Raw genomic sequence first — 12,152 nt, 5'->3', positions numbered from 1 at the left:
GTCCCAGTCTGTAGTTAGGAATCTCTTATGTCCAGTCCCAGTCTGTAGTTAGGAAGCTCTTATGTCCAGTCCCAGTCTGTAGTTAGGAAGCTCTTATGTCCAGTCCCAGTCTGTAGTTAGGAATCTCTTATGTCCAGTCCCAGTCTGTAGTTAGGAAGCTCTTATGTCCAGTCCCAGTCTGTAGTTAGGAAGCTCTTATGTCCAGTCCCAATCTGTAGTTAGGAAACTCTTATGTCCAGTCCCAGTCTGTAGTTAGGAATCTCTTATGTCCAGTCCCAGTCTGTAGTTAGGAAGCTCTTATGTCCAGTCCCAGTCTGTAGTTAGGAAGCTCTTATGTCCAGTCCCAGTCTGTAGTTAGGAAGCTCTTATGTCCAGTCCCAGTCTGTAGTTAGGAAGCTCTTATGTCCAGTCCCAGTCTGTAGTTAGGAAGCTCTTATGTCCAGCCCCAGTCTGTAGTTAGGAAGCTCTTATGTTCAGTCCCAGTCTGTAGTTAGGAAACTCTTACGTCCTGTCCCAGTCTGTAGTTAGGAATCTCTTATGTCCAGTCCCAGTCTGTAGTTAGGAAACTCTTATGTCCAGCCCCAGTCTGTAGTTAGGAATTTGCACATTCTCCCAGCCTCTAACAGGGCTTTAACCTGTGTCATGCAGGTGGCAGCATCTCCACTGACGCAACCTGACAACAATCTTTCCCCAAAGTGAAAATGACAGAGGTGGAGACACAGGGAAAAATTCTGATAAATACTTTAGCCCATCCTGACAGAACCTAAAACATTAACTCATCTCTCTCCAGACAGAAACTGCCTAGGCGTGCTGAATATTCCCACCATGCTCCGTTGTTTCATTTCACTTTAGTCTTAAGGGTTTTTGCACCAGACCCTGACCTGCCTTCAGTTTCAGGCAATGCTGTGAACACCCAGCAGAGCTAGACTGTTGCAGTTATGCACCAGAGTTCACACCTTCAGCCGACCTGCTGCAGTTAACTTGATGAGTGTAGGAGCACAGGAGGCCAGTCAGCCCATCGTGGCTTTGCTGGCCCTTTCGAAGAGCTCTCTGATTTAATCCACACGGGGACACAGTCTGAGTAGGATTCTTCGAATGCAGTTTGAACTTCCAGCCAGCTGGGTACCTCGGACAGACCACATTAGACTTTGGGAATGATAATTATTTGGCCTCTTTATTTCACTTTGAGGTGAAGAACATGGTGGATAAATTCCGTTACAGATTCAACATCATACTCTTGGTGTCAGTACCGAGTGCCTGACAGACACAGAGCAGGTCACAGTGAGGGAACCAAGCTCAGCAAAATAGACAGTGACACTTCCCGAGCTAAAAGAGACTTAAATAAGTTTAAAAAAAAGAAAAACCATGGCCGGCCCTGGGAGTGACTGACTCACTTAAGACTCAGAACGTGATGCATTAAACTGTTGAATAACTTCTCTCGTGGGGAGGGGCTCTACAGATCTGCACAAGGCAATCTCCTCAAAACCTGGGTTTAACCATTTGCTAGCAAAGAGTTTGGGTTGCTCGGGGTGACCCTGGTTAAGGGAAAGGCAGGACTTGGGGTGGTGGGTGTCTGAGGTGGGGGCTCTCACACTTTGACCGGGGTCTTCCCCTGCGCTTTCTGGAAATCCTGCTGCAGCTTAGCAAGCGTTTCTCTCTGCTGCTCCGATTTCTTTTCCAGCTCCTTCATCTGTCCTTCATATCGTTTTCTGAAAGAGGAGGAACACAAGGATATGAGAAACAGGAGGAGAATGGAGCCCAGGTCCCAATGAGCCCGCTCCGCCATCTTTAACCATTTTAGTGCCGTTCTTGGAGGAAGTGACATGTGCTGTGGATAAAGGGGAACCGGTGGATGTACTGAGATTTCCAGAAGGCATTTGATAAAGTGCCACATCAAAGATATTGCGGAAAATAAAAGCTCCTGGTGTAGGGGGTAACATATTGGGATGGATAGGAGATTGGCTGGCTAACAGGAAGCAGAGAGTTGGCATCAGTGGTTGGCAAGATGTAGCAAGTGGTGTGTCTTAGGGATCAGCACTGGGACCTCAACTGTTTACAATTTATATAAGTGACTTGGATGAAGGGATGGTTGCTAAATTTGCAGGTAGGGGATTCCATAGAGGAGCAGACAGGCATTTCTGTGGCTGTAGATGTGACTCCAGGGTGGTGTGTTGCCTCCCTGGTGCCAGGGTCGAGGATGTCACTGAGCGGCTAGATAAAATTCTTCTGGGGGGGAGGGGGTGAGCAACTAGAGGTTGTGGACCACATTGGGACCAATGATATCGGCAGGAAAAGGGATGAGGTCCTGAAAGCAGATTTTAGGGATCTAGGAAGGGAATTAAAAAGCAGGACCTCAAGAGCAGTAATCTCAGGATTACTCCCAGTGCCATGTGCTAGTGAGCATAAGAATAGGAAGATTGAGCAGTTCAGCATGTGGCTGGAGAGATGGGCTTTAGATTTCTGAGGCATTGGGGTCGGTTCGAGGGCAGGTGGGACCTGTATAAGAGGAATGGGTTACACCTTAACAGGACTGGGACTAATGTCCTCACGGGGAGATTCACTAGTGCTATTGGGGAGACTTTAAACTAGATTGGCAGGGGGAATAAGAACCTGGGTGGATATTCAGAGTGCAGAGGAGAAAAACTGGTAGTGGGAAGTAGAGAAGTATCAACTGATAACTAGGATGTATCAGAGAGTAGTATCAAGGTAGATAGGATACTTGGAGAGTTTGGTAGAATTAGAATAGGTAACAGTAAGTCATTAGATGGGGTAAGAATAAGGGGGAAAGTGAAAAAGCCTAAATCAGGACAAATGTGCATGTATGTGACTGCATGGAGTGTGATTAATAAGATTGGTGAACTGCAGGCACAGGTTGACAAATGGAATTATGATATTATTGCTGTAACAGAGACCTGGCTCAAAGAAGGGCAGGACTGGGTGTTAAATATTCCTGGGTACAAGGTGTTTAGGAGAGGCAGGAAAGGAAGAAAAGGTGGTGGCAGTAGCAGTATTGGTTAAAGATGGCATCTGGAGAGAGAGGATGTTCCAGAGAGGTCAAGGACAGAATCTCTCTGGCTAGAGGTGAGGAATGGGAAAGGTACAATAACATTGATTGGTGTAGTATATAGACCACCAGCTAGTGGAAGCGATGTGGAGAAATAAATTTGCAAAGAAATTACGGAGAGGTGCAAGAATTATAGAGTAATCTTAATTATCCAAATATAGACTGGGATAGGAATAGTAAAAAAGGACAAGAGGGGTGAGAGTTCCTGCAATGTATTCAAGATAATTTTCTATAGCAGTATGTTTCTATGTCCAGTGAGAGGACATGCACTTTTGGACCTGGATCTGGGGAATGAGTTGGCCCAAATGGATCAAATATCGTTGGGAGAGCCTCTAGGGGACAGTGACCATTGTATCATAAGGTTTATGTTAATCATGGAAAAGGACAGAGAACAATCCAGAGCAGGGATAATTAATTGGGGGAAAGCCAACTTCGATGGGATGAGAATGTACCTGAGTCGAATGAGTTGGAGTCAAATGTTGGCAGAAAAGACAGTGACTGTGTGTGCATGTGTTTGTATGTGTGAGCGTCGATGTGTACATGTGTGTGTGTGTGTGTGTGTGTGCGCGCGTGCGTCTGTGTGTCTCTGTGTGTGTGTTTGTGTCTGTGTGTGCTTGTCCATCTGTGCATGTCTGTGTGTGTACACCTGTTTTTGTGTGTGTGTGTCATGAAGCTATTAATATATATAATATAATTGGAAAATATTTTTCTTTTAAAATAGAGGTTTAGTCTGTTGGTGTGTCTTAATTGGATTAAAGCCAGCTAGTTTGATATGTGGGAGAGATAGTGTGCATTTGCATTTTTTGAATAGAGCATTCAAGAAGTGGGGTGAAAACTGACACCTATCTAGCCGATACCAAGCAACATGTTTATATTATTAATAAAATTGGTACAATGAAAGGGGTTTTATTGTTAGAAGAGGCTGGTGATACAATGAGAATTAACATTCAATGGGGGTGGTAAGTATAACTTCAGCAGTTTTGTGTGTGTAAAGCAGAGGCAATGTAAAATCAAAAGCAGCTGTAAGCCTTCAACTGTCACCACAGGAACCAAAGTGAAAATAACTTAATTTGGAATTTGTAAGGTGAAAATGCTTTGCCTGGTGTGTGGTTAAGTCTATGGGTTACTGTTGCCTTAATGGAGATTAGTTTGAGAATTTGTTAAAAGTTACGATAGTAGTAGTTTGTAGCCATGTATATATATTTTAACCTGTGTAAATTAATAAAATGTTTCATTTAGTTTAATGTAAAACCTCGAGGGTTGGTGGTCTGATTCCTGAATTTAGAGTTGCATCTCAAACATAACACTTCAAATTATAGGTTATGACAGTTGTTTAAAGTTCTCTCTGGGATTTTTAAATAACTCAGCTTTACCAACTGCATCGGTCATAACTGTGTGTGTGTGTGTGTGTGTGTGTGTGTGTGTATGTGTGTGTGTGTGTGTGTGTGCGTGCGTGTGTGTGTGCATGTGTGTGTGCGTGTGTGTGTGCGTGTGTGTGTGTGTGCGCGCATGTGTCTGTGTGTGCATGTGTCTGTGTGTGCACACTGCTTCCAATCAACATTCTGCTCCCTCCTTCCACAATTTTTGAAAAGAAGGGCAGGAGAAAGGAAAGCCATTGTCTTCCCAATAATTAACTGGAGGAAATTTCTGCTCAGCCAGGACTGGGTGTTGGATAAGCAGTCTGATCATTCAGAGACAGTGGAGGAGTCAAACGAGGTGGTGCTGAGGTAGAGCTGGGTGTCCTCAGTGTACCTGTGAAAACTAACACGGTGCTTTTGGATGATGTTACCGAGGGGCAGCATGTAGATGAGAAACAGGAGAAATAGGGGCCAAGGATAGATCCTTGGGGGGCACCAGAGGTAACAGTGTGGGAGCAGAAAGAGAAGCCATTGTCGGTGATTCTCCGGCTGCGATTAGATCGATAAGAACGGGACCAGGAGAGAGCAGTCCCACCCAGCTAGGCGACAGTGGAGAAGGGCTGGAGGAGGATGGTGTGGTCAAACCCTGTCCAAAGGCTGCAGACAGGCCAAGGAGGAGCGGGAGGGAAAGTTCACCTTCGTCACAGTCACACAGGATGTCATTCGTGACTTTGATAAGAGCCGATTTGGCACCGTTACAGGGGCGGGGGGGAGACCGGATTGGAGGGATTCAAACAGGGAGTTCCGGGAAAGATGGGAACGGATTTGGGAGGTGACGACATGTTTAAGGAGTTTGAGAGGAAATGGAGGTTGGAGGGTGGTTTGTAAAGATGGTGGATTCAAGAGCTGGGTGTACAAAGGAGATTAAATAAGCTGCCATTTCAAATGCTACAGGATAATGAGTTGGACTGAAATGGATTTGTTTCAATTGTGGACTGAATCAGCACTTGGTGAAGGAGAAAGCAGATGACTAACATTTCTCCATTGATATATTCCAATCGTTTAGCGACTGTTGACTTTGCTTCCTCCAGGTCCTGCTTGACCAGAACTGGACCAATCAGCTTGAAAACGCTGTTCGTTGATTCTAAAAGGTCCAACTCCTGACAGAAAAAGAGAGAACAAGGATTAGAGAGAAGCAGGAAGCTGGTCGCCTGTACAGGCACCAAGTTCCAATGAAAAGCAGAGCCAGGAGAAGATAATGCCAGCAAACACTGAACAGATACAATGACAGCCCCTGGTGCCGTTTTAAATATTCTCCATCTCTAGATACAGACAACACTTGGGAAGGCACTGAGGGAACATTCTGGGCCAGTTCAACACAAATAATCTCTACACTTCTTCGTGTGGTGTCTGTAATGCACCTGAATAAAAGGGACACAGAGAGATGCCAGAAAGAGAGTACTCCTCACCTCCTTAACAATTGTGTTTTCAGTCACCTGAGCCTCCAGTTTCTGTCTTGCTGAAAGGCATTTGCTCAGATCTATAAGAGAAAAAAAACAGTTAAAGAACAGATTCAGAGTCAATACTGAGAGAGCCGGGAGATCAGGGTCAATACTGAGAGAGATGGGAGATCAGGGTCAATACTGAGAGAGCTGGGAGATCAGTGTCAATACTGAGAGAGCTGGGAGATCAGGGTCAATATGGAGAGAGCTGGGAGATCAGGTTCAATACTGAGAGAGCTGGGAGATCAGGGTCAATATGGAGAGAGATGGGAGATCAGGGTCAATACTGAGAGAGCTGGGAGATCAGGGTCAATACTGAGAGAGCTGGGAGATCAGGGTCAATACTGAGAGAGCTGGGAGATCAGTGTCAATCTGAGAGAGCCGGGAGATCAGGGTCAATACTGAGAGAGCCGGGAGATCAGGGTCAATACTGAGAGAGCCGGGAGATCAGGGTCAATACTGAGAGAGCTGGGAGATCAGTGTCAATACTGAGAGAGCTGGGAGATCAAGGTCAATACTGAGAAAGCTGGGAGATCAGGTTCAATACTGAGAGAGCTGGGAGATCAGGGTCAATATGGAGAGAGCTGGGAGATCAGGTTCAATACTGAGAGAGCTGGGAGATCAGGGTCAATATGGAGAGAGCTGGGAGATCAGGGTCAATACTGAGAGAGCTGGGAGATCAGGGTCAATACTGAGAGAGCTGGGAGATCAGGGTCAATACTGAGAGAGCTGGGAGATCAGGGTCAATACTGAGAGAGCTGGGAGATCAGGGTCAATACTGAGAGAGCTGGGAGATCAGGTTCAATACTGAGAGAGCTGGGAGATCAGGGTCAATACTGAGAGAGCTGGGAGATCAGGGTCAATACTGAGAGAGCTGGGAGATCAGGGTCAATACTGAGAAATAAAAACAAAAAACTACTGCGGATGCTGGAAATCCAAAACAAAAACAGAATTACCTGGAAAAACTCAGCAGGTCTGGCAGCATCGGCGGAGAAGAAAGGAGTTGACGTTTCGAGTCCTCATGACCCTTCAGCAGAACTGAGTAAAGTTAGGAGAGAGGTGAAATATGAGCTGGTTTAAGGTGGGGGGGCGGGGGGAGAGAAGTTGAGGGTGGGGTGGTTGTAGGAACAAGCAAGCAGTGATAGGAGCAGATAATCAAAAGATGTTACAGACAAAGGAACAAAGACGTGTAAAAGGTGGTGATATTATCTAAGAAAATGTGCTAATTAAGAATGGATGGCAGGACACTCAAAGTACAGCTCTAGTGGGGGTGGGGTGGAAAGACTGACAGGGCATTACAGTTATAGATTTAAAAATAATGGAAATAGGTGGGAAAAGAAAAATCTATATAAATTATTGGAAAAAACAAAAGGGAGGGGGAAGAAACGGAAAGGGGGTGGGGATGGAGGAGGGAGTTCAAGATCTAACGTGTTGAACTCAATATTCAGTCCGGAAGGCTGTAAAGTGCCTAGTCGGAAGATGAGGTGCTGTTCCTCTAGTTTGCGTTGGGCTTCACTGGAACAATGCAGGAAGCTAAGGACAGACTTGTGGGCAAGAGAGCAGGGTGGAGTGTTAAAATGGCAAGCGACAGGGAGGTCTGGGTCTTTCTTGCGGACAGACCGCAGGTGTTCTGCAAAGCGGTCACCCAGTTTACGTTTGGTCTCTCCAATGTAGAGGAGACCGCATTGGGAGCAACAAATGCAGTAGACTAAGTTAGAGGAAATGCAAGTGAAATGCTGCTTCACTTGAAAGGAGTGTTTGGGCCTTTGGACGGTGAGGAGAGAGGAAGTGAGGGGGCAGGTGTTGCATCTTCTACGTGGGCATGGGGAGGTGCCATAGGTGGGGGTTGAGGAGTAGGGGATGATGGAGGAATGGACCAGGGTGTCCCGGAGGGAACAATCCCTACGGAATGCCGCCAGGTGAAGGGAAGATGTGTTTGGTGGTGGCATCATGCTGGAGTTGGCGGAAATGGCGGAGGATGATCCTTTGAATGCGGAGGCTGGTGGGGTAATAAGTGAGGACAAAGGGGACCCTATCATGTTTCTGGGAGGGAGGAGAAGGCGTGAGGGCGGATGCGCGGGAGATGGGCCGGACACGGTTGAGGGCCCTGTCAATGACCGTGGGTGGAAAACCTCGGTTAAGGAAGAAGGAGGACATGTCAGAGGAACTGTTTTTGAAGGTAGCATCATCAGAACAGATGCGATGGAGGCGAAGGAACTGAGAGAATGGGATGGAGTCCTTCCTGACATTGGCAGGTTTGTCTCAGACTGGTTATCTTGTACCTTGTGAAGGACGTTACACACTCAGTAAAACTGCCGCACAATGGGCAGGAATAGTTTTATTTGTTGTACGAGTGAATCTTCCATGTGATCGGTCACAGGTTGTCGGGTACCTGGAGCCTGATTTCTGATGGTTACTCAGTCCCACTCTCCGTCCAGCATTTTATACAGTTCCATCATTACATCCCTGCTTTTGTATTCAATACCTCACCCAATCTAGGAAAGCACACCATATCCTTTCCTGAGCACGTTGTCCACCTATCCGGCCACCTTCAGGGACCTGTGGACATGGGCTCCAAGTTCTCTCACTTCCTCAACCCCCCTCAATAACTTCCCGTTTATTGAATATTCCCTCACTTTGTTTGCCCTTCCCAAATACATTACCTCACACTTTTCCGGATTGAATTCCATTTGCCACTTCTCCGCCCACTCGACCAAACCATTGATATCAGTCTGGAGTTGACAGCTATCCTCTTCACTATCAACTACACAGCCAGCTTTTGTGTCATCTACAAATTTCCCAATCATGCCTCCGACATTTAAATCTAAATCATCAATATATACAACAAACAGCAAGGGCCCCAGCACTGAAACCTGTGGAACACCACTGGAAACCGTTTTCCATTCACAAAAACATCCATCGACATGCAACACCTGCCCCTTCACTTCCTCTCTCCTCACCGTCCAAGGACCCAAACACTCCTTTCAAGTGAAGCAGGATATATGATTCCCTGTGATGTATGATTCCCTGTGGTGTATGATTCCCTGTGATGTATGATTCCCTGTGATGTATGATTCCCTGCGCTGTATGATTCCCTGCGCTGTATGATTCCCTGCGCTGTATGATTCCCTGTGATGCATGATTCCCTGTGATGTATGATTCCCTGTGATATATGATTCCCTGTGCTGTATGATTCCCTGTGATGTATGATTCCCTGTGATATAGGATTCCCTGTGCTGTATGATTCCCTGTGATGTATGATTCCGTGCTATAGGATTCCCTGTGATATAGGATTCCCTGTGATGTATCATTCCCTGTGATATAGGATTCCCTGTGATGTATGATTCCCTGTGATATAGGATTCCCTGTGCTGTATGATTCCCTGTGATGTATGATTCCGTGCTATAGGATTCCCTGTGATATAGGATTCCCTGTGATATAGGATTCCCTGTGCTATAGGATTCCCTGTGCTATAGGATTCCCTGCGCTGTATGATTCCCTGCGCTGTATGATTCCCTGTGATATAGGATTCCCTGTGCTATAGGATTCCCTGTGCTATAGGATTCCCTGCGCTGTATGATTCCCTGCGCTGTATGATTCCCTGTGCTATAGGATTCCCTGTGATATAGGATTCCCTGTGCTATAGGATTCCCTGTGCTATAGGATTCCCTGTGCTATAGGATTCCCTGTGCTGTATGATTCCCTGTGATATAGGATTCCCTGTGATATAGGATTCCCTGTGATATAGGATTCCCTGCGCTGTATGATTCCCTGTGATATAGGATTCCCTGTGATATAGGATTCCCTGTGATATAGGATTCCCTGTGCTATAGGATTCCCTGTGCTATAGGATTCCCTGTGCTATAGGATTCCCTGCGCTGTATGATTCCCTGTGATGTATGATTCCCTGTGATATAGGATTCCCTGTGATGTATGATTCCCTGCGCTGTATGATTCCCTGCGCTGTATGATTCCCTGCGCTGTATGATTCCCTGTGATGCATGATTCCCTGTGATGTATGATTCCCTGTGATATATGATTCCCTGTGCTGTATGATTCCCTGTGATGTATGATTCCCTGTGATATAGGATTCCCTGTGCTGTATGATTCCCTGTGATGTATGATTCCGTGCTATAGGATTCCCTGTGATATAGGATTCCCTGTGATGTATCATTCCCTGTGATATAGGATTCCCTGTGATGTATGATTCCCTGTGATATAGGATTCCCTGTGCTATAGGATTCCCTGTGCTATAGGATTCCCTGCGCTGTATGATTCCCTGCGCTGTATGATTCCCTGTGATATAGGATTCCCTGTGCTATAGGATTCCCTGTGATGTATCATTCCCTGTGATATAGGATTCCCTGTGATATAGGATTCCCTGTGATATAGGATTCCCTGTGATGTATCATTCCCTGTGATATAGGATTCCCTGTGATATAGGATTCCCTGTGCTATAGGATTCCCTGTGATATAGGATTCCCTGTGCTATAGGATTCCCTGTGCTATAGGATTCCCTGTGCTATAGGATTCCCTGTGATATAGGATTCCCTGTGCTATAGGATTCCCTGTGCTATAGGATTCCCTGTGCTATAGGATTCCCTGCGCTGTATGATTCCCTGTGCTATAGGATTCCCTGTGATATAGGATTCCCTGTGCTATAGGATTCCCTGCGCTGTATGCTTCCCTGCGCTGTATGATTCCCTGTGATATATGATTCCCTGTGATATATGACTGTGATACATTACTGACATAGCGGCTATTTCTCACCTTTCTGAACTCCCTGATATTTCTCCACCTCCGACTGAAGCTTCCGCTGAAGAACCTCCGCCATCTTGCTCCAGTCACGTGGTGATCCGTGGCCCTCTGACCTTGAACGTGACGACGTCAACGCGCCTGTCGCCGACCCACGTGACCCCGTTCTGCCCGGCCCCTGAAGCACATGAAATGGTGACGTCAGTCGTCCGGAACACGTGACGGGACCGCGGTGACGTCAGATGCCTGAGCAGGTGAACGCTCCTGGTGACGTCAACAGCGGGTGCGTGCGGCCGCGCTGACGTCACGGCTGGGGCATGTGACGTGGCTCCTGTTGTCTGTCAGGGGATTAATTCACCTAAAACCATTAAAATTTCACATCAACATCAAATCATCAGAAACTGAAACAAGAAACCTCAGGGCCAATGTCATCAAACTGAATAAGATCCAATAGGAAGCTGAGGGATTCAGGATAATTAGTGTCAGAGCAGGTTCCAGATGGAGAAAGGAAAGTAAATAAAACCACTTTAACCAATGTATACAGTGATATACAGTGATATAGAGTGATATAGTGTTATACAGTGATATACAGTGATATACAGTGATATAGTGTTATACAGTGATATACAGTGTTATACAGTGATATACAGTGATATAGTGTTATACAGTGATATACAGTGATATACAGTGTTATACAGTGATATAGTGTTATACAGTGTTATACAGTGATATACAGTGATATACAGTGATATACAGTGATATAGTGTTATACAGTGATATACAGTGATATACAGTGATATAGTGTTATACAGTGATATACAGTGATATAGAGTGATATAGTGTTATACAGTGATATACAGTGATATAGAGTGATATAGTGTTATACAGTGATATACAGTGATATAGTGTTATACAGTGATATACAGTGATATAGTGTTATACAGTGATATACAGTGATATAGTGTTATACAGTGATATACAGTGATATAGTGTTATACAGTGATATACAGTGATATACAGTGATATACAGTGATATAGTGTTATACAGTGATATACAGTGATATAGTGTTATACAGTGATATACAGTGATATAGAGTGATATAGTGTTATACAGTGATATACAGTGATATACAGTGATATAGTGTTATACAGTGATATACAGTGATATAGTGTTATACAGTGATATACAGTGATATAGTGTTATACAGTGATATACAGTGATATAGAGTGATATACAGTGATATAGTGTTATACAGTGATATACAGTGATATAGTGTTATACAGTGATATACAGTGATATAGTGTTATACAGTGATATACAGTGATATAGTGTTATACAGTGATATACAGTGATATAGAGTGATATAGTGTTATACAGTGATATACAGTGATATAGTGTTATACAGTGATATACAGTGATATAGTGTTATACAGTGATATACAGTGATATAGAGTGATATAGTGTTATACAGT

The 12,152-nt window shown here is 45.0% G+C and overlaps 1 protein-coding gene across 1 annotated transcript; it reads right to left on the bottom strand.

The window, feature by feature from the left end:
• Window positions 1–1,159: 1,159 nt before the first annotated feature.
• Window positions 1,160–10,815, bottom strand: pfdn6 (prefoldin subunit 6). Its single transcript, XM_078537539.1, has 4 exons — window positions 10,695–10,815; window positions 5,892–5,962; window positions 5,458–5,582; window positions 1,160–1,709 (listed from the first exon to the last, which is right to left on the bottom strand). The coding sequence occupies exons 1-4, from the start codon at window positions 10,756–10,758 to the stop codon at window positions 1,589–1,591; spliced, it is 381 nt and encodes a 126-aa protein (XP_078393665.1). The 5' UTR covers window positions 10,759–10,815; the 3' UTR covers window positions 1,160–1,588.
• Window positions 10,816–12,152: the final 1,337 nt, after the last annotated feature.

This window comes from Cetorhinus maximus, unplaced genomic scaffold (assembly GCF_964194155.1).
Source record: "Cetorhinus maximus unplaced genomic scaffold, sCetMax3.hap1.1 HAP1_SCAFFOLD_2545, whole genome shotgun sequence".
NCBI classification, from domain to species: Eukaryota; Metazoa; Chordata; class Chondrichthyes; order Lamniformes; family Cetorhinidae; genus Cetorhinus; species Cetorhinus maximus.
This window is presented reverse-complemented; position numbering and strand designations above follow the sequence as displayed.

Excerpts from the sequence above, each read along its gene's own strand:
- pfdn6 (XM_078537539.1), bottom strand. The coding sequence starts at position 10,758 with ATGGCGGAGGTTCTTCAGCGGAAGCTTCAGTCGGAGGTGGAGAAATAT. Across the intron at positions 5,963-10,694 it reads ATATCAGGGAGTTCAGAAAG|ATCTGAGCAAATGCCTTTCA; the intron begins GTGAGAAATAGC and ends TTTCTCTTATAG. Across the intron at positions 1,710-5,457 it reads GAATATATCAATGGAGAAAT|AAAACGATATGAAGGACAGA; the intron begins GTTAGTCATCTG and ends CTCCTCTTTCAG.